This window comes from Acomys minous (genome assembly GCF_964271855.1).
Source record: "Acomys minous genome assembly, chromosome: 4".
In the NCBI taxonomy this organism is placed as follows: domain Eukaryota; kingdom Metazoa; phylum Chordata; class Mammalia; order Rodentia; family Muridae; genus Acomys; species Acomys minous.
In genome coordinates, this window is record NC_140486.1 from 96445070 (window position 1) to 96467379 (window position 22310).

General features: G+C 43.7%; 1 protein-coding gene across 1 annotated transcript; it reads right to left on the reverse strand.

Annotated features, from left to right (window-relative positions):
- Window positions 1–995: 995 nt before the first annotated feature.
- Window positions 996–22310, reverse strand: LOC311595889 (2-acylglycerol O-acyltransferase 1-like). Its single transcript, XM_084778969.1, has 6 exons — window positions 22213–22310; window positions 15914–16092; window positions 15089–15293; window positions 10969–11143; window positions 9393–9592; window positions 996–1216 (listed from the first exon to the last, which is right to left on the reverse strand). The coding sequence occupies exons 1-6, from the start codon at window positions 22304–22306 to the stop codon at window positions 1062–1064; spliced, it is 1008 nt and encodes a 335-aa protein (XP_084635095.1). The 5' UTR covers window positions 22307–22310; the 3' UTR covers window positions 996–1061.

Consider the following 22310-nt stretch of genomic DNA (forward strand, 5'->3'; position numbering starts at 1 on the left):
CCTTCACATTTTAGCCAAGTTACTTGTTACACCCACTGGGAAATTACTTATTTTATGTCCTCTGGTTGCTCCCAAGCTGGCCCTGGCACCAAGATACCAACAAGCAGAGAAGACTCAACTCTGCCTACCTTAAACTGGACAGTACTCAGAAGAGAGGGTGTTTTCTTTCACAGTTTGTCTTAGGTGAAAAGACGACCACAGGGAGAAAATTACAAGTACATCCATTGCATACCACATCTCCAGCACCCTATACACTGTCCTAAAACCAGACCATGGCATCTTCCATATAGACATCCTTTTCCGTTCCAAATGCACATGTTTCTGAGGGTAAAGAGAAATGACACTGGCTCGTATCCATGTAGGATTCCAAGTGGCAGACTCATCCTGCTTCAAAAATCGGAATAACAATTCTGCAGATATATTGATGGGACCTGAACAACCTAAATTACCTAGTACTAAAACTGACATTATGCAGGAACAATTGGTCTGCTCAGTGGAGCCCCGTCTCTTCAGCTCTCTACATGGCAAGTCAATCGGTCTCTAAACGGTCAGTTGTGCTGACCAACAGCTGCCCTGGCCACTGATGACACACTGGAGCCACAGTACTGATCACTTAGAGCCCAGAGGCCCTTTGAAGTTGGTATTTTGCTTTTGTTCTGAGCATGTGAGTAATTCTAAACCTTTTAGGAAACTGAAGAATGTTCTAGTCCCCCTAAACTCAGAAGAAGATTCTTAAGCCTTAGTCATCTTCAAGCCATTCCTGTAATCATCTAATGTATTTTTATTTTCCAGTATTAAGGATCAAACTTAAGGCTTTATCCATGCCAGGCAAGCATTCTACCACTGGGCTACAACCTCCATTTACTGTATTTTTATTTACCAAATACCAAGTACAAAATCCCAGCAGCGGTCTCCACCACTAATATCTTTTAGTTGCAATTTCATCCTTAGTCAAAAAAAAGAAAGAGAGAAAGAAAGAAAGAATCCCACAGAGAACTATTTAAACTATTTATTTCTCTCAACAATGCTTTCTTGTCTTCCTTTGTGCGTGGAGGAGGCAGTCATGTAAACACCAGGGTTTTGTGCTCTGGAATACCGTACTTCCCCTTGTGCTCTTCGAATAGTGTCCTCAGCTCCTCCAAGTAGGTCTGATGCAGCTCCTCAATCTGCTCTGGGGTCGGGTGCAGAGTCTGCTGAACAGGGATGGGGCGGCCAACTGCGAAGGGCAGAGCACACACATCATCTTCGAGGAACAACCACCCCTCCACCGCACTCAGCCTGTGTCTCCAGTGGGCAGCTGAGGGCTGGGCTGCCAATCTGCATTCTGCCAGCCTGCTGGCTCCAGTCTTTTCCTCAGCTCACTGGCTGCCTCCCTCAGTCACACCATCCCACTTGACAACAAATACAGACTTTCCCTTCTCAGCACACACTGGGCTGTCATTCTCCTGGGGGTTGACTCTTGAGTCATACTCGCTGCTGTGCAGACTGCAGCTGTGAGCAGAGTAGGCATTCCTGTGTGCCACGTCACCCACATCTCCCATGGGCATACCTGACAGCCAGGACACAGCGTTCTTAGTGTGATTCACTGTGAAATGCGCAGGCCACCTGGCATCCCTCAGGTCTGTGGGTGTTTGTTTGTTTGTCTTTTTGAGACAGGGTTTCTCTGTGTAGCCCTGGCTGTCTTGGACTGAAATCCAAGACCAAGCTGGTCTTATACTCACAGTGATGCTCCTGCCTCTGCCTCTCCAAGTGCTGGGAATGAAGGCGTGTGCCATCATGCCTGGCTACTCTATTCTGAATTTAAATATGTAATATATATCTTTTGATATACAGTATATAGATAGACATACATGTCTATCAATATCTTTTGAAACAATAGAAAGTGTCACATATCATTACAGTGGAGCCTCTGTGCAAGAGAAAGTCATATAATCACAAAACTGAAAGCGACCACAGCTCATTATGAAAAGAGTTACATAAGCTGAGCAACATTATTCACTGGAATCCAAGGCGACTAAATTTTTAGAAGAAATAACAAATAGTGTGCCACACATGATGTCTAAAATGTCCTGGAAAAGTGGAAAAACGAAGTGTGATTCTATCTGTGAAACAAATATTTTTAGGTGCAGCAGTGTTTTTAGTGTGCAGGAAAAACTAGGAAAGATGAACATTTCCCTCCAGAGACAGAGTCAGAGATGGAAAAAGGTTGATTTAATTTGTATCATATGAATGAATGTTCCACAAGGAAAAAGGCATTTATTTCACCTATACACTCACAAAATGCCAATTGGTAGTAAATTTGGTTTCTTCTGTATATATTTTTAAAAGATGTTTATATACTAAGTAATCTCAGAATTTTAGAGTTCAAAACCACAAGTCTCTGTGGCCTGTGTACATTCCACCCCCTGCTGGCCTGATGATGCTACTGCTCCAGGTTGGTTAACCTCAAACCTTGCTGCAAACTGTTCTGAAGTCATTAGCTTGGGCATGAGGCCCATGGGCATGGCTGTAAGAGGAAGCTGGAGTTCACAAAGGCAGGGGCCTGCTTTGTCTTCTGCCAAGCTCCATGCAAGGATGAGCTCGCGCCAGTAACAGAGGTGAATATGTAAGAAAAACTGAGCAACTGTGAAGGAGTAGAGTGGCAGCAAGTGATAAAGAGCACCAACAAGGAAGCTGAGGGTCATAGAGAAAGGAGCATCACTCCCAGAGCCTGAATTGCTCAGGGGTTCACCAGATGGAGCCTGCACACCCTCATGGACAGGGTTCCTTGACCTTTTGGAGGTCAAATGCATGCACAGCAGACATTAAGTGCTCAGACACACAGCGAAACAACTGGAGGATATAAACCAGGTGTGCTGCTGTGTGCGCGTAGTTGCAGCACTCAGGAGGCTTAGGCAGGAGGACCAGGAGTTCCAGGCCAACTCCGGCTCCATAGTAAGCAGACTGGATGGATCTTAGCTCTCTCTCCACCCTAATTTTTCCTGGGTGTGGGATGAGAGAGTATAACTTGACGTTCTCAAAGCTGCCTCTCAGTTCGGAAATTTGAGGAAGGAAACTGAGAAACTCTACCCAATGGACCAGTGAACTTGTAGTGTCACAGAAAAAGTTGTAGTTTCCAGTGAGACTACTTCAGTGAGGGTGGGCAACATGACGGTGCAGGATGCAATAGGGACTGACGAGAGGCAATGCTATCTAAGGTGAAAGTCACTGCGCTGCTCCCAGCTTAATGTTACAGGAATTGTGACCTCTCCCCTAGGGCATCTTCTTTCCAAGCAATGAGTGACACCATGGCTAAGCTCAATCATATTCCCTTTTTATAAAGTTTCATTTCATTTCAGTGGTTCTTCCAGGAGCCCCAATATGCCCTTGTCTTGTGAATTAATCACAAGATTCCCCCCTTGTTAGATGCCCACAGCCCACTTGCCTTTCACTGGGAACACTGGGGACAAGTCTGTGTGGGTTCCTTTCACCTCCTGTTTGTTGAACTTGAACTGAGCCTTTATTGGAAACATTAATACTTATGGGTGTCTATCATGGTGTCACTAAATCAAATGCTGAACAGCCTAGGCAGGTTACCACAACAGCCTCTCCTTCACAGATAAGGCAGGGTAATATCAAAGCTAGCCTGGGCTAAAGAGCGAAACCTTGTCTCAGAAAAATGGAGAGGAAAAAAACCCTACCTGGTGTGTTGTAGTTTTCATTACGTCGTGGCTGATGTGCTTCAATGCTGCAGCTTCAATCTGAGCCCCTGTTGGAATGTTGCTGCTCCCTGTGGCCTTGCACAGCAGGCTTGTTTATCCCCATGTGCTGTGCTAAATTTACCAGGATTAGAGAACTGGAAAAGCACAGCAGTGTGCCAAGGACTCCAAGGATCCCTATCTTGATTTAAAACCATTCTACTACTGTGCTGTGTGCACCTCGGAGAGAGGACAAGGAGTTTTGTGACCAGGGAGGACAGCAGCCCAAGGGCTGGATGCTCATTTTCTCCCCTCAGGCAAGAAGAGCATTTATCTTTCAAATAAAAGCATCTTTATTCTGCTTGTGTGCAGGAAGAGTCCATAGACCTTATAACTCTCCATTTTTTGTTTTGTTTTTGCTTTTAGACACAGTTTTTCTGTGTAGTCAAACTGATCTTGAACTCACTTAAGTAGCCCAGGCTGGCCTCAAACTCTCTCAACCTGTCAAGCACCAGGATTGCAAACTTGTACCACTACACCACCCAAGACTCTCCTAGGGTCACATAGCACACTCCCTTCTTAAACTGTACCATTGGAGAAAGAAGAGGTGAGCATTTGTGGCCAGGTGGGACTGTGGAGATACTTGGGAGCTGGAGGGACCCTGAGTCCAGATCCAGTCAGACAGAAGTTCAAAGGATGGCAGTTGTGTGTGCATGCATGCATGCATGACTCCGGTGCATGGCCGTGCAGACATGAACCTTCAAGGAGCAGTGAGCATGGCTTACTAAGCACTAAAGTGTTGTACTATGCAGTGCAGGGTGCCATGGTGGCACAGGATTATTTTGAGCTAAAGGCACCTAAAACACTGCAGATGGTGCTTCTGCGATATGGAGAAGGGCACTATCGACTTCTCTATTCCTCCTAAGAGAAGGAACTAAAACTCCCATGTAAACGGTGCCTCCTTATACCAGGGAGAAAGAAACATTCTTTTCAGCAGACAGGGGAAGTAGCCAAGAGAAATCCTTGCAGACTGTGTTACAATAACCTCTCCCTGTCTATAGTCTCTGCCTACATTTTAGCTTCTTTTCCTCCACTGCCTGTCTTTGGTCAAGCCAGTATGTAAACACAACTCCTGAGCACTTCTGTGACTCCTCATGATTTTATTCTTTCCTTTAACACCTCCTGTCCGATAAGAAAACTTCATTTGTGTTTGCTTCCTGGCCTCCTATTTCAGAAGTCCCTTAGCCTGTGCTTTCCCCTCAAGTATGTGATGTCGATTTAAAACACAGTGGACTTTTTTTGCTCTTATGTGGGTTGGAATCAGTTTCATTAAAATAAGACACATTTCCTTACCTTTTTTACTTAGAGAGAGTCCAAGCTTTGTATCCCCTCAGCCACATTCAACCATTCCTATGTGCTTTGCATGCACATGCACACATATGGACATCAACATATAGGGATTATTATCTTTAAAAGAGTTTTTTGACACAAGGTCTCAGGTAACCGGGGCTGGCCTTGAACTCATTATGTAGCAAGGAATGGCCATGAAACCTGGCTCCTCTTGCTTCTAACTGTCAGGTACTTGGTTACAGGTATTCCTCCACCCTACCTGTTTTATGTGAGGTGACAGTTGGGGGATTGAATCTTGGCTTTGTGCTGGCTGGACAAGCATTCTACCCACCAAGCTACCTGCCTAGCTCCTTATTAGAGTTTAGTCTGTTCATTTGCCTGTTTGGTTTTGAGACAGGATCTAGTATGCAGCCCTGGCTAGCATTTAACCTGACATAGTCTTCCTGTTTCTGCCTCCTAAATTATGGCACGCAAGACATGTGCCACCATGCCAGGCAATGCCACTTATTTCTCTCTTCTCTCTTCTCTCTCTCTTTCTCTTAAGGATTTATTTATTTATATTTATTTATTATTATGTATACGGTGCTCGGCCTGCACGTACCCCTACAGGCCAGAAGAGGGCACCCGACCACATCATGTTGTGATGCCACCATGTTGTGAGCCACCATGTGGTTGCTGGCAATTGAACTCAGGACCTTAGGAAGAGCAGCCAGTGCTCTTAACCTCTGAGCCATCTTTCCAGCCCCACTATGTATCTCTAAAAACATCTGGAAGTAGGGCATGGAGAGCACCAGTTCAGCCATGTGACTCGACCCTAACTATTTCATTTTCTAAGAAGGAGGCAAAGTGTCTGACACATCACCACACTCACACCCACAGAGCCGTACCATCCTGGGACATTTTGTACAAGATCCACACTGAACTCTGTCAAGGGCTTCCTTAGCCATGCTGGCATTGGCTTACCCAACTGATGACAGCTGTGAGTCTCTGAGTGCCTCCTCCTCTCTGTCTTTCCAGAAACTGAGAGGTTTTTGTTTTCTTTATTTGCTTGCTGGTTTGCTTTTAATGAGACATTTGTCTATTTCCTCACAAGTTGACTTGGGTTAACATTTTGCCAAGAATCCCTGCTCAAGGAAAGCTTAATACACTCAGCACTCTCAGCAAGCTGGTCAGGGAGTTTTGTGTTCTGTACATCTGCAGCATGCTCTCAGCACTGGGACATACAGCTTTGCATATCGTGAGCCATGCAAAAGCACAAGGGAAGATGTGACAGCTACTCCTACCTTCTTTCTTAGAATTGGAAAATCTAAGGCTGGGAAAAAAGAAAACTCTTCTAGTCACTCAGAGTCAGACCTTAAACCTCACCACTTCCCTCAGCTCACTGCCTGATATATGATGAGGATTCTTAATGACATTATTAATCTGTACATCTGGGGCTATGTTAGCCACAAGCCTTGATGACACACACACCAAGAACCAATTCCTCCTCCCTCTCTCCCTCCTTATTTCCTTCTTCCTGCTTTCTTTCCCTCTTTCTTTGCCTTCCTTCCTACAATACTGGGAACAGAATTTGTCTCTTGCATGTTTGGCAAGTACTCCTACATTAAGCTAACTAGAGCCTAACTATGTAGCTTTTGTCCAGGCTGGCCTTGAACTTGATCCACAGCCCTGGTCAGCTTTAAACTTGTGACCCTCTTGTCTCAGCTGCCTAGTAATTGGGATTAGAGGTCTATGCTTGGTCTGGTTCACACTGGTTTGGCTTTTGGATCTTGCCTCCCCCTCTGTTGTCCTAAGTATGACAGCTGGGTATAGACATAATGTTATTGTATAATTCAAATGCTGATTTCTGTATCCCACCCCTGGTATCTGATAACAAGCCTATTCTGAGAAGGTCCTGTATCAATGTTGTATAAACGCTGCTCCCCAATTGTCCTCTTGTATGCAGATAAAGAAGTTGATAGCCAATCACTGAGCAGGGGACAGAATACAACTGGACTTCCTGCCAGCCAGGGGAGGAGGAGCTAGAGGAGGAAGTGGGGGAGTCAGCCACAGCACAGGGGTAGGAGAGATGCAGGAGATTCAGCTGGAGCAAAGAAAGAATGAAAAAGCAAATAACTTAAGGATTTGGGCAAAGCTGGAGTCAGGATAGCAAAGAGGGTCAAGAACAGACTAAACCTGCTAAATATTGTGCTGTAAGATTTATAAAGAAATATAAAAGTGTCTCAGTTATTTGTGTGATGGCTGGGTTGAGAGAGAAACTAAGAGATACAAACAGTTTGATAAAAATAACCATTAATAGCTCGGTGTCTATGAAATCCATACTATTGTGCTGGCTCAGAGGTTAAGAGCGCTGTCTATTGTTCCATAGTTCCTGAATTCAATTCCCAGCAACAACATGATGCTTCATAACTCTTTATAATGACACTTGGGGCCCTCTTCCAGTGGGTATGCACACATGAAGGCAGAGCATTGTATAAGTTATAAATAAATGAATCTCAAAAAATATTAAAAAAAGAAATCCATATTATTATCTTCATTAAATCCTTTTGATAATAACAGGCTGCTGGGGACACTACTGACTAAGGACACTGGAAGTCAGCAGAGGGGTGAGCTAGTGGACTGTCCCCTCACTCTGAGTTTTCTAAAGAGGCACAATGCACCCTATGGATGACAATACAACTTGACAGCTGGCTCACATTTAGGGACTTCATTTGTCCCTGGCTTTGTCAGGATAGGCAGAATTTAACAGAATCACACACCAAGCCACCGTGCTTACAAAACAGACAAACAAAAACACACAAAAGCTTAATGCAATGAGGTAATAATTAAAATCCTTTAACTCAACAGAATGCCCTTTATTTTCAGTACTTACAAATTTTTGTGACCATATGCACGACATGCAATTAAACTGTTTCCTTGAATCATAACTTGTAATTTATGTTATACTTCTCTCCCATAGCTGAACGGAAATGATGAGATAATATGATGCCAAAGAAATGCCCCAGTTGTTCCTGGAAGTGCAATTGTACCCAGAAATGTACCTCAGTGCTCCCTGTAATAACTAACCAACAGGCTGCTACACCCCATCTGAGTTAAGTATGGCAGCTAAAAATAGCTTCCTGTGACTACATTTGAACTGCAAAGCTCGTGTAAACTGATGGCAGAAAGCGCTGTGTGTCCATGTGCACCTGGCACCTGTGGAATCCTAGCATTAGGGGTTCCAGTGGGAGTAGAAGGATTTGAAGATCAAGATGCCCTGGCTACAAAGTGACATCCAGGCTAGCCTGGGCTACAGGAGACTCTGTTATGAAAGAGAAAGGGGAGGAGGGGAGGAAGAGGAGAAAAAGGATTGAAGGAAATGCTACTGAAACAGATCTTTAAAAAGTCACTATATTCAGACCTTAGTTGTCAGGCTATTGTGGTAAAGATAGTATTTCTATTTTATATAAAGTCAAAGCAGTGGTGTCTGCACTGTCTCATTTTCAACTTCCTAGTCTCTTCCAAGCCTCAGAAGGGAATTATTTCATTCCTGCTACTTGTTTCTTGTTTACTTTTTGAGACAGAGCCTTGTGTGTTGCTCAGGCTGCCATTGACCCCAGGTTCCCCCTGCCTCCGTATCCCAAGCAGGCAAAACCTCAGGCCCCTTTCCTTTTCTACTTCTCCCCATATCTAGAGATTCAAACACACACCTTTTATAACTAAAAGCATTTGCACCTGAGCACACATAAGCATGATTACTCGCACAAAGGAGGCGTTTCGTAAGAAGCTGATGCTGGGGGTGTGGGTGTGGCTGTGAAGACATATGTATGTGTGTATATGTATTATCAAGTGTTTAACTCTGAGGCTGTTTGTCTGTCAGTCAACTGCTCTGCTACAGGCAAGTGCAGAGAAACAGGCCCAGGAAGGAGCACTGGAGACTTCCTGTCCTACAGGAGATTCTGGTTTAACAGTGTTGGGTTGCAGGGTAATCAAATGCCACTCCAAGGTGAACAGACATCGTTCATTAGGTGTGAGTACTGTGGTTGAAGCTCAGCTAAAGTCTAAGACAATGGTTCTCAACCTCCATTAGGGGTTGAATGACCCTTTCGCTGGGGTTGCCTAAGGCCATCAGAAAACACAGATATTTGCATTACAACTTACACTAGTAACAAAATTACAGTTATGAAGAGGCAACTAAAATAATTTATGGTTGGGGGTCACAACAACATGAGGAACTACATTGAAGGGTCACAGCATCAGGAAGGTTGAGAACCAGTGGTCTAAGACATTATGAAGTCCAAACTCAAGGCTACGTCTTTTGAATGTTAGTATCTTGTCATTAATAGTAAATGGAGTAAGATCATTTTATGTATTTCAGGTACATACCAACAGTGTAGATCGGTTTCCGATATGGCATTAGGCCCAAGTTGTACTGTAAAATCCCTCTGCCATACATTAATGGTGTGGTGAAGCCTGTTAAATTCAGCACTATGTCTTGCACAGTTCGAAGCCATGAACCTTTAGGGTTGTTAATCTGTTTGTATAGATCATTTTCACCAAAAGAAAACACTGGGACCAAATAGGCACTGCGAATAACAAAGAGGAAGGACACAGTTTACAAATAAATGAAAAAATGTTTGGTTGTTTTTGTAAGTACATGCACAGATGTATCTGAAGTTTCTCCCTCTCTCTCTCTCTCTCTCTCTCTCTCTCTCTCTCTCTCTCTCTGTGTGTGTGTGTGTGTGTCTCTCTCTCTTACACACACACACACATACACACACACACACACACACACACACACACACACGTAAACACACGTGTATGCATAGAGGCTAAGAGAAAGTTTCCCTCTCTTACATCTGGTGCTATGTGTGTTTGCAGGGTGCCAGGCCTGCTGTCTGGGTGCTGGCATCCAAACTCCAGTCCTCATAATTGCACAGTCTAATAGTTGAGGATATAAGAATAATGTATTTTCATCCAGATTTTTGAAGAAAAACTCCCAAACTCTGAATGCTGCAGTGACAGTGCATCTTCATTGTCAACTCCACTGGGGCTGGAAGCTCCTAGGAGACACACCTCTGGGTGTCCATGAACGTGTTTTGAGAGAAGTTTTGAATGAGGAGTGGAAGATGATCTCTGAGTATAGGTCCTCATTCTCCATGGGCAGGGGTCTTAGATTTAATAAAGAGGAGGGAAGATGAAGATGAGCTGAGTCCCATCACTCATCACTCTCTGCCTGGAGACAGTGGGTACAACATAACCAGTGTTTCCAGCTCCCCAAATGCCTTCCCTACCAAGATGAGCTGTATCCCCTGAAACAGGGAGCCCACATAAACCTGCCTCCCTCAAACTGGTTTACTCAGGCATTTGTAGCCATGGGGAAAAGTAGCAAACACAGCCCTTCCAGTGCTATCGCCTATACTACATATGAAACCCTGAAGCTGCTTCATGGACTTCAAAACACTTCAAGCTGTACTTGAAACCCTTAGGAAGTGGTTTAGCAATCTAGCCATAGCCAGGTTTATATTCTATAGAGAGTCAGGTTTAGGTAAGACATCCACCCCACCCCACCCTGACTGCTTGCTTCTGTCCACTTTGTTGCATATGTAACAATTTGTGTCTGCCTTTTGTTTTGTTTTGTTTTTTGTTTTTTAAATTACTGTATGCTGAGACATCAAACTGCCTTCGTTGAAAGCTCATACTCCATTCCCATTGACTTGGATAATGTTCTTTAAGGACTAGAAAAGTTAATATCATTCTTTGTGTTCACATAATGTCTTGTCCTTTTAAAATACACTCATCCTAAACAAATAGCCACTTAATCAGACAAGGCAGGGTGGCTCACACCTGTAGTCCCAGGGCATGGCAGGCTCACTAGTAGGGTTACCATAAATTTGAGGCCAGCCTGACTACATATCAAGACCCCCCATCTCCAACAAACTGAAAAAAAAAGTCCACTTACCCATGGGCCAAGGCAAGCTTAATAAATCCTCTGTGCTTGTGGATATACAGGGTACAATTTCCTGGGTGGGCATCCAGTACCTCCTTTCTGCCCCCAAGGACAATGACTGAAATATTACCACCTCCATCCTTGCTCAACACATAAGACAAGCTCTTCTGAGAGACTGAAAGTAGCCCTTTGTGAGTCAAACGGAAGAATTATTTTTTAAAATAATGTTCTACAGCAGCAGTGATGGTTTTATTATGATTCCTACTATTAGAGATCTGAGACTCTGAATGTTTCTCTCTCCTCTCTTTTTCTCTACAGAGTCACTCTATGTAGGCTTGCTGGCCCTCAGCTCACTAGGCTAAGCTTGCAGCAAACTCATGGTAAGCATTCTAGCTCAGCCTCAAACATACTGGGGATTACAGGTCACATGTGGCTTTGAATGGTCTACCCCCTTGAAAGAAAAGGCAGACACTGATGGATGAGAGAACCTGACCATTCGTGGATGGCTTTGAACTTTCCCTGAGTTTAAGACATGTCGTTTAGTTCTGAGTAACCTGAGTGGGAAATAAGACATTGCTTCTTTGGCAGAGACAGCCCCCTGGATCTTGACACATGATCCTTCTAGCTCTCTTCTGGCCAACCCTCATGCCTTCCTACGTCTAGCTTGCCCTGATACTTTGCAGAGTCCCTTCACTATTTCTATTGTCCTCTAATCTCATCTATGCCCATGAACTCAACTACCATTTGTGTGTGCTGAGTTCTATCAAACTCATCTCCTGGAATATATTCCTTGGCTTGCTGGGCAATGTCACCAATGGCCAAATGGAAATCTCCAAATCCAGTGCATCAAATGATTCCTCAGAGCAGATCTTGTTCCAACATTAATGATCATGATGAACGATCCCACCGCCCATCCAGTCATCCAGTTAGAAATATCATTCTGCTGTGCCAGTTCCCTTCTGCTGGCCACCAGCTGACTGGTGACTCATCTCACACAGCTGCTGCCTACCTGAAGAAGAGGAATCCATCCTGAAATCTTGTTACTCTATCAGACATTGCTCTCTCCTAGATTCCTGCCATCAGAGCTCTGTGCCAGGCCAGGCCTCATCGCGTCTCCCTGATCACTGCCATAGGCTTGCCCCATCGTCCTAGTGTTCACACCACCCATCTAGCCTATCTCTGTGCTGCTGTGTGAATGAGCTTTCTATCAGTTAGTGAATGAACAGATAGCACTTTTGTTCAGGGCCCCTCACAAGTTCCCTGTGGCTTTACCCACAGAGCAAAATCTAAAATCCTCTGCAGGATGCAAGAGGCTGCTGTGACTAGAACCCTGCTACCTGCTCCAGCATAGTAGGCAGGCAGATAGTACATAAGCCTCAAAACACATACTGTTCTGGCTGACACTTGGTGGCTGCAGACTGTCCAAAATGGGCCAAGAGGAATGAGTTGTAGATAGGGTTTAAGAGAATCTGTAGCCACAGAAATTTCCTGTGTTGGGGGTGGATCAGAGGAAGAAGTCTTGGACCACAAAATTTCCTCAGAAGCCAGAACTGGGAAGTGCTGCTGAGGCCTCATATACAGTTAAGTCAGTTAAGTCATCATTGGCCAAACATTTAGGTTTTCTTATTTAGCACTGAAGACGTGAAGGCTGCAGCAAAAGGAGCTATTTTACAATATTATGAACCAATAATGGCCAGTGTTCTGGTACACATGTAGGCAGGTGGATCTATGTAAGTTTGAGGCCAGCCTGATCTATGTAGTGTCAGGGCAGCCATGGCTACCAAGAGATCCAATCTCAGAAGCTCCAATACACAAACAAACAAACCAATGATGGCACATAACACACAGATATAATCTCAGCGTCAACTCCAGTAAACAGCAATGGTTGTGATCATTGACTGTGATTAAAAAAGACTCGGAGACTGACAGTCTGACATGGCCATGGAGAGGGGTGAATCTTGTCTCCCCCACACCTGCTCTCAAGAACCCCAATTTATTAGTGATTATACTTTGATTCAGCAAAAAGTTAAATCTATTTCTGTGACTCCTTTTTTTTTAAATTTCTGTGACTCTTTTGGAAATTAAAATTTTATCTTTAATTTTTTTCCTTTCTTAACACTCTAACTCAATATCTACAAAATAAAGATAAACAGGATTATATTCTTTGGTAGCTTGGGGTGTTAGTGTGTCCAGTAGAGGTAAAATGATAGATCACAAGGAAGTGGAGGAGCTTAGAGCACTCTCCGGTGCCCTACAGCACCCATTAGACTAACTTAGGCTTTTGAGTCCACAAACTGGTGCAGACCTGGCAAAGCCAGCATGGATCCAGCCAGCTTTGAATTGTAAATGATTTCCAAGCAATACATAACAACAGAGGTGACTATATGGGAAGCCTGACAATGTGGAAGCTAATTGAAAATCTGCTCCTAAGCTCCGTACTAAGCAATACTGAAGTTATACTTTTTGGAAAAGCTACTGACTCATTTTTCTCTATCCTCAGGACCTGCAAAGGTGATGATAACCACACTACATATCTGTGACAGGCATACAAAACTTTGTCAGCTACGGAAGTGCATGGTCAAACAGTCAATCAAGCTGGAAAACAAATGAGTCTCTGCAGTGGAAATGAAGGCTATAGGCAGGAGCATAGCCCTCTGTATATGTGGATATAGGCCCCTTTAGAGAGCGCCTCAGGCTGAATCTGTTCTCAGAATTAGCAATTAAAGAGCACTCCATGCTTGACAGGCACAGCAGCAAGCACCCACAATCTCAGAATTGGAGAGGTGGAAGCAGCACCATCAGGAATTCAGTGCCAGAAGGACAGCCTTGGTTATGGAGTGAGGCTCTGTATAGTCCTGGCTGTCCTGGAGCTCCATCTGCAGAGCAGACTGAGGAGGAGTTACCTTTATTTCTCCCTTCTCTTCCCTTCCCTGCCCCCTTCTTTTCTTCCCATGTAGATCTGGGGGCAGAGTTAAGCCTCCTTCATGCTGGATAAATGTTGTACCACTGACAACATCTCCAACTCTTGCAGTTATACACAATCTAGGATGGCGGAGCTAGCAAGCACACTGAGCACTTCATGTCACTATCACTATTGGGAGGCACAATGGAGGATTTCTCCAACATAAAAGTATTCAAAGTGTGTTGGGGCATGGTCTGGTGCTTTGTATTTGATTGCTAATTATTTTCCCCACTGAGGTCCACTTGCTGTCTTTAAGGGGCAGACTCACGTGCCCCCACATGATGTTTGTAATTCTTGTCGCACAAGTTTTCCCTGACTGGCTGAATAAATGCCTACACACCTGGACAGGACAGAGTGAGCAGGTATGGCCAAAGGGCTGCCAGGGAGAGATGGATCTTGGGATGAGAGCTGGATCAGGGATGGAAGAGGAGAAAGGAACAGATTTGCCATGGAATAGGAAGGAGCCACAGAGGCCAGGAAGAAGAACTATGAAGTTCTGCATGGAAAGAAGTGGCCCAGATGAACAACATAAGCGAATATTTTGGGATTATGAATGGAAATAGCCCAGTCACAAAGGATTAAAGCAGAAGGCATGGGATAGAGGCTGGGAGATAATGGGAGGTAGTCTAGGGGGCTATTTATCTGCCCAGCCCCAAGTAATATAAGGCTTATTATAAAATAGAACAGGTGTCTGTGTCCATTTATTGATTGGTAGCAGGACAGATATAATAATTACAGGTACTTAATTTTAAGCTTCATTAGTTTTTTTGTATAGATATTACAAAAGAATGTGCCTCTCCAAAGTATGATTTATAATTTCTTAGCTCCATGACAGTTTTCCCAAATTTGAGCATATTAAGTGCACTCACTGATTTATTCTACCACTGGATAGTGTTTATTGGAAAATCCCTATGTTACTATCACAATAGTCAATACTTGGGATGGACAGAACAACAGAAAGCATGGTCCCAAGGTCCATGCACTGAGGGGCCAGGAGTGAGTGTGTGAGGAAAATCCACAGAGCACAGGAAATCTAAAATCAAGTGGCTGCTGTATGTGCTGCCACCACACCAGAGCACTGAAGAGACAGTGGCTGCGAGTCCGAGCCCAGCAGGGACACAGTGGATGTGTCACTGAGCCTTGTAGGAACACTGTGGCCGCATCACTTACCAGAAGTCATCAGGTATTCTCGGAAGAATGGAAGCCTTAACAAGATTGAGACCATGTGGAGATACACTGTAAAGCCAGGAAATAGCTTCTTGAAATCTGAATAATTTGTACAGAAATTTCCAAAAGCTCCAGTCGCGAATATTCCATGAGGGTGAAACCCAAATATGTAATTGTGACTTGGATCCAAATCCTGGGTTTTGATGAGCTACGGCACGTTCACATTGAGATAAGGAAATGACATGACACCATTAATGACAAGTGGAAGGGTTCCCTGTTTCTTAAGCCAGCGGGCAATGAGAAGAGGATTCATCTTAGTTCCCTGGATTAGAGATGTTTCGACATTTCTAAACTATCCTCTAAGTTCGGGTCCCTCCACACACTGTCTTTCAGACTTTGTCAGTGACGCAAAGTTAATCTCCAGGGAAGAGCAGTAGGGATGTGGGGCCTCATGATGGGGGCTCGATCATGAGGGTAGAGGGATTAGAGACAAACACCCTTACTGCGGGTGTGGGTGGATGCTTTCTAAATGGACAATGGCCCCTCTCATTCTCTCTAGCCTTCCCTATCTGCCATGAGATCATCAGTTAGGGTGATAACTGTTGAACATTAGAACCTTGGTATTGGACACCCACCCCCACCCTCAGGTTTCCTAACTGTGAGGAATAAAATTTTCTTTAACTAGATCTGATGCTCTAGTATTCGTTGTAAGAGCACAAAATGGACTAGACACACTCTGTCTGGAATGGAAAAAGGTGGAGATACCCATGATGAAAACACACGCCACTGTCCTCCCAACTCAGGACTTCAGGAGACCGTTCTACTCACGTGAATTGGAAAATAGTCCTTAAAGTACTTCCACACAGTCCAGCTTCGGACCCAGTTAGATCTCCTGCCTCCTCGCTCTGGGGTTTCCCAGTCATAGAAAAGCCAGGCCAGATATGGGATGTAAAGGAACCAGTAGTTGTATAGTATCAGCATCACTAGGATCCCAAGGCCTATCTCCCCTGTGAGGAAGGAAAAGCTGGGTGGAACCGTTGCATCGGCATCTGCTCCCTGTATTTCATAACCACTGGCTATGGCAAGTAGAAGAGTCACTGCTGTAGGAAATCTTAGCTTCCTACATTGACTGTACAAGTGCAAGGAGAGGGCAAGTGCTATCCCAGCTTCCATTTTCAAGAACTCTATTGTCAGAAGCAGAAACAGCATTGTATTCATTTCTTTTCCATGGCTGTGACAAAACATCATGATCAAGTCAACTTATAAGAGACCATGTCTAATTTAGAGCTTATTGTTTCAGAAGATTAGAGAGAGGTCACGAGTTAGAGCAAAGACATGAAGGCAGGAACACTTCTGCAAGCAGGAGGCAGAGAAGGCATACAGGAAACAGTACTTTGCTTTTAGAGCCCCAAAACTTGCCAGCAGTGATCCACTTCCTCCCACAAGGCCACACCTCTTACTGCTCCCAAACAGTTCCACTCCCAAGGATATAGCATTTAAACAAATGAGCCTATGATTGTCATTCTCTTTCAAACCACCACAAGCAAAATGGGGGCATTTCAGGTTCTAGTGGCTATGAGTTCTTGTGATGTTTATGGAGAGTCATTTGTTGTTTTTAATAAATAAAAAAACCCAATTGTTTGATTTTACCAATGAAGCTGTGGGAGCCAGGCACCAGGGTGAAAACCTGCTAGCTCAGAGAGGCAGAGAAACTACCCAGCTGGCTTTTCTACTCTATTGATACTGCAGAAAGAAAAAGCTCTTTCTCCTTCTCCATGATGTCTCACATACCCTCAACTCAATGTCCCTTCCTCCTGTTTCCTTATGTTTAATCCCTGCTTTGTGGTTACTTGCTCTGCCTCTGGACCTATGGTTGACTTTATTTAGCTCTTGGTTTAAAGGTATGTGCTATTGCTGAGCCTCACCACAAGTACTTGCTTGCAGTTAAAAAAAACAAAACAAAACAAACAAACAAACAAAAACAAAAACAAAAAAACGCTCTAGGATCAAAGGCTGAGCCAAAACACAATTAGAAAAAGATTTTTCCAGTTCACAATCTCGGGGCTCACAATGTGATCAAATATCTTGTAACAATCATTCCATTTTTTTTATGTACTTAAAGACATTGCTTCAAAACACAGGTAGGGAGAGAAAAAAGATGGTCTGCATACTGTTAACAAAAAAGATACCTTTAGAATAACCCATTATGTTTAAGGTATATTTTTGGTTTTTCAGATATGGAACTTGCCTGGTAGACCATGCTGACCTCAAATTCACAGAGCTCTGCCTTTGCTTCATGAGTGTTGGCATTAGAGGTGACCTGAAGACCATTGAATTAAAGAACAGAAAAGGAGAAGATGTTGGAGACATAAGGACAAATTGTAAAGGCTTTTCTTGACAAAGCTCCAGAGACCTATGAATGTCCAGCAGATGATTCTAGACATCCAGGACAGCTGTTGAGGCTTTGCTTGACAATGTTTCAAAGATCTCTGGCTGATCGCTACTGCATTAAATATCATGTATGGTCCAGATATAATTTTGCTTAAAACTACTTTGAAGTCTACTTTTCTTCTAAAATTGTTTTTTTCTCTCTTTATTTCTCAGCCTAATGAAATTCACACAGAGAAAAGTTTTCCCACAGAGAATGTTGAAAGAAGGCATCTGGTCAAAGGCTTGAGACAATGAGAGAGTGTTTGACTCTGACTGAGCTCCCAAGCAGAAACTGCTTGAAAAAAGTTAGGATCTTGACATAGCAATACCTAGCTAGATACTGTTAGCTGTAGAAAAGTTTCTTTAGAATCTTTGAGAGCAATAGAAAGTGGTCTTGGAATGTCATGCTTTATAGATATTTTATACTAGAGGATCCCTTGGTAGTTAGCCTAGGCTTAGATTGCGTACCTATTGGTTTGGGACTAGGAGTAAGTAGTTTTTCTTTATTAGAGAACATTTAGCTCAAGCTGTTTATATGGCAATCATGTAAACACAATGGCTTTAGCCCTGGGAAATTTGTGATTAAACTTTCCTGACTGCTATTTGAGAAATGATAATCAGGTCTTGTTGACCGTTCTTTGGACATTGATTGATTTTTGCTGTATGCTTTATTGTAGGTTATACAGAACTGTTTGTATTCCTTGTTAGACTGTTCTCTTGCTTTGTTGATTTTTACATGTTCTATTGATTTTAAAAGATGAGAAAAATCATGATGCAATCTTTAATGAATAAAAAACCTGAACTTCATCTTAAATAAAGTACCGGGGTCACCAAAGGGGTAACAATAAGCAAGTAAGAGAGACAGAAAAGTAAAGTTCTCCTGGGTTATAAGACCCTTCAGTTTGTATGGCATATGCCTGGGCTAGTATTACTTTTTCCCTCTATTCTTCAATTTCTCCTTAACAGCTAATTCCTAGCTATTTGTTCACCAAGGGATGGTTTCCCTTAAGGAGCTGTTCACTGCCTGCATAATTCTCCCTACCGCAGATCCACCAAGATGCTCTCCTCTTCACTCTTTCCCGTCTGTAGGAATATAATAAAGTTTAGAAGCCAGGTATTATAGGGCATACTTGGAGACTGAGGTAGGAGGATTGAATTACAGGCTAACCTAGGCCACATAGTGAACTCCTGTTTTGAAAAGGACAATAAGAAGAAATATATCAGCTGGGTGGTGGCGGTGCATGCCTTTAGCCCCAGCATTAGGGAGGCAGAGGCAGGTGGGTCTCTATGAGTCTGAGGCAAGCCGTGTCTACAGAGCAAGAGTCCTAGGACAGCCAGGTTATACAATAAAACACTGTCTCAACCCCCCCATCATAAAAAACCATATCAATAAGAGAGAGGGTAGAACAAAACCCTAAAAACCTCGTAGGTGATGAGTGTTTACTAGTGCAGGTCACTTTAAGGAGTGCTGAGTCAGCCTTCTCTTTTGCAATGAGGTGCTCTCCAGACCCCAAACTCCTGTCTACCTCTTTTCAATCTCATTTTCAAAAGTCCTGAACCAAGCTACATCAAGGTATCTCGGTGACACCCACTGGATCTATCCTGAGACACCACAGTTCTATGACCCAATTTGTAGCGATACCCCATAGTGGTGGTCTGAAGCTACTGGAAGTGCTGGCTAGTGATACAATGCTTTTTACCAACATATACATATTGTTGAAACATGCTTTAGCCTTTAGCATAGCATAATTGTAGCCATTAAAAATATGCTATTAATTTGTTCATATTGCATCTCAATGGTTATCCCATCTCTTGTATCCTTCCATTCCTCCCTCTCTCCCATTTCCCCCTTACTCCCCTCCCCCATGACTGTGACTGAGGGGGACTTCCTCCCCGTGTACGTGCTCATAGGGTATCAAGTCTCTTCTTGGTAGCCTGCTATTCTTCCTCTGCGTGCCACCAGGTCTCCCCACCGAGGGGACATGGTCAAATATGGGGCACCAGAGTTTGTGTGAAAGTCAGACCCCACTCTCTACTCAACTGTGGAGAATGTCCTGTCCATTGGCTAGATCTGAGTAGGGGTTTGAAGTTTATTGCATGTATTGTCCTTGGCTGGTGCCATAGTTTGAGCAGGACCTCTGGGCCCAGATCTGCCCATTATAATGCTCTTCTTGTGGGTTTCTAGGACCCTCTGTATCCTTCTATTTTGCCATTCTCCCATCCTTCTCTTACCTAGAGTCCCAATAAGATGTCCTCCTCTCTGTCCCACTTTCCTGGTAAGTGAAGACTTTCATGGGACATGGCCATTTTGTTTTTCAAGATCTCCATTTTGTATATAAAGTGAAATTAAGTTTAGGTTCTTAGGATCTACCTGGCTGGGAGCTTGACTAGTCTTTTACTTACAAATCAATATTGTTGAATATTCTGCTTGATTAATGATCATCTTCTACTTAATTAATTATTTAATGGTATATTTCTACCTAAGAAAAGGCACCATACCCCGCTATGTTTCTTTCTCCTGGAACGGTGGGGAACTGGAAAGTCCCCCAAACCTATAATCTAGCCAATCAGCTTAAAATGCTGTCTATCCACCTAGATATGCCGTGCTTGGAACAAAATCGATTCTTCTTGAGTTTATCTTGTCAAATGCTGTAATGCTGCCCTCCCCTTATTTCCCACCTGATTACCTGGTTGTTACCTGGTTATGGTTTTTCTTACAAAAATCTGCCTTAGAATCAGGCTGAAGTCACAGTTAGGGTCCTGAGGAGTCCTTACTGTGACCTTGACTGCAATCAGCCACGTCTTGGGGTGTGTTTTCACTCAATAAACCATCATTGTCTCAACGAGATTGGTACTTGACTGGTTTGGGTGACAATTCTTGTACTACAACAATATCTATGCTAAAACTTCAACTGGTAAATCAGACACAGTAAGTGAAAGAAACTACTGCAGAAAGGTAGGGAACCCAGAAAACTACTGGTTCCAGGTAGGTGACATTTTGGACAAGGCTAAATGATGACGTGATTAGAAGGCTGTGGTTCTCAGAATCAGGGAAGAGCAATGGATGAACATTTAGAGCACACAGGAGTGCTAGGGCCATGAAGTGAAATCTGCTACATATCTGCTACACACAGACTTAAACCTTGTAACTTCAGTGACATCGCACATCCAACATCCCTCCTCCAGGAGGGGAGCATGCATGTCTTTCTGGCCTAAATAAGAAGCCACTTTATGTCCTCCTTTCTAGTAAGTTCCTCCACCAACAGCTGATCAAAAGAGTAGATTTAAGTGTGTAGCTCCTGATGTCCTTAATGGTCAGCCATGCAATAAAGCCCTGTTTTTTGCTGTGGTTGCAAAATCCTTGTGCCACTGTATTGGCAGAACTTGAGCATCTCCTCTTTTTTTTTTTTTTTCCTCCATTTGTGGTTTCTTTGTGTTGTTGCCTTGGCAATTTTTGCTGTGGCTTGAATAAAAATGGCCCCCAAAGGCCTATAGGGAGTGGGACTATAGAAGGTGGGACATTGCTAGAGTAGGTGTGGCTTTGTTGGAATAGTGTCACTATAGGCTAGGCTTTGAATCTCAGGTGCTTAAGCCACAGCCAGGGTGGCAGACTTTTTCTGCTGCCTGCCAATCCAGATGTAGACCTCTCAGTACTATGTCTGCCTGCCTGCCATGCTTCCCACCATGACAATAATGGACTTTAAGCCGGTCCCCCATTAAATGTTTGCCTTTGTAAGTGTTGTTGTGGCCATGGTGTCTCTTCACAGCAATAGAAATCCTAACTACGGCAGTAATTATCAGGTGTCTTGGTGCTGAGGATATGTGCAATTGGGCAATGCAGATGGGCATCCAGTTTTAGCCACAGCACCTGAAGAGTGATTTCTGACCCATAGGCACCTAGACTTCAGAGTCAATCAAGACTGGCAGATAGAGATCTCCCCAGGTCACTAGGCAGTGCCCAGGAAAACAAGAACAATTTATGATGCTCTGTGACTTTTTCTATGTATACGTGTGGGTGGTGGTAGTAAAGAAACATCTATTCACCCAAGGTAGGGTACCATCCATAGACCAAAGGAAAAAGTCCCACCCTAGTTCAGCTTGGCGGACCAATGGTTTACTATAGTTATTGACAGCAATGTGGGTGAGGGGTTATTCACAGGTGTACCATTGGGGAAATAGTTACATGATATATGGCTTATAAGAAACAATAACTACTAATTATCAGTTACCATTGATTGCTTGATGTGTATAAACATCCATTTCACCTAGCTCAATTAAATAACGTTAGTCTTGTTTTGTTTTGTTTTGTTTTTCCCAGACTGGGCTTTGCTGTTTTAGCCCTGGCTATCCTACAACTCACTCCATAGACCAGGCTGGCCTCAAACTTGCAGAGATTGGCCTGCCTCTGCTTTCTGAGTGCTGGGAATACATACATATGCCAACACTGCACAGCTAATAATATTACATTAAAAAAAAACCAACCAAGATGGATGGATGGAGGGAGGGAAGGAAAAAGATATAAAACAGCACAAGAGAAATAAAGTTGGCAAGGTTATTAGACAGGAGTGAGAAAGGATCCAAAGCACGGAGTAGGTGAATGCCTTCTCTAATCTGGCTGACCCGGGAACCTGTCTGTGAGCTGGGGTAACGTGGGGACTGTGTCTGGGGGGAGAGGGCAGCACAGGCAGGGCTCTTACCCAGTAGGAGGAAGGATAGGACCCACTGCAGCACAGCAGCGGTTTGCAGGCGCCTCTCCAGCGGAATATTGAGAGGTGCGAACTCGATCTTCATGGTC

What these genes read in the sequence shown, in the direction of transcription:
- LOC311595889 (XM_084778969.1), bottom strand. Translation starts at nt 22,306, where the DNA reads ATGAAGATCGAGTTCGCACCTCTCAATATTCCGCTGGAGAGGCGCCTG. An exon ending in AGGACTATTTTCCAATTCAC is followed by an intron (nt 15,294 to 15,913) that starts GTGAGTAGAACG and finishes AACGTGCCGTAG; the next exon opens with CTCATCAAAACCCAGGATTT. An exon ending in GAAACCGATCTACACTGTTG is followed by an intron (nt 1,217 to 9,392) that starts GTATGTACCTGA and finishes TGCCCTTCGCAG; the next exon opens with TTGGCCGCCCCATCCCTGTT.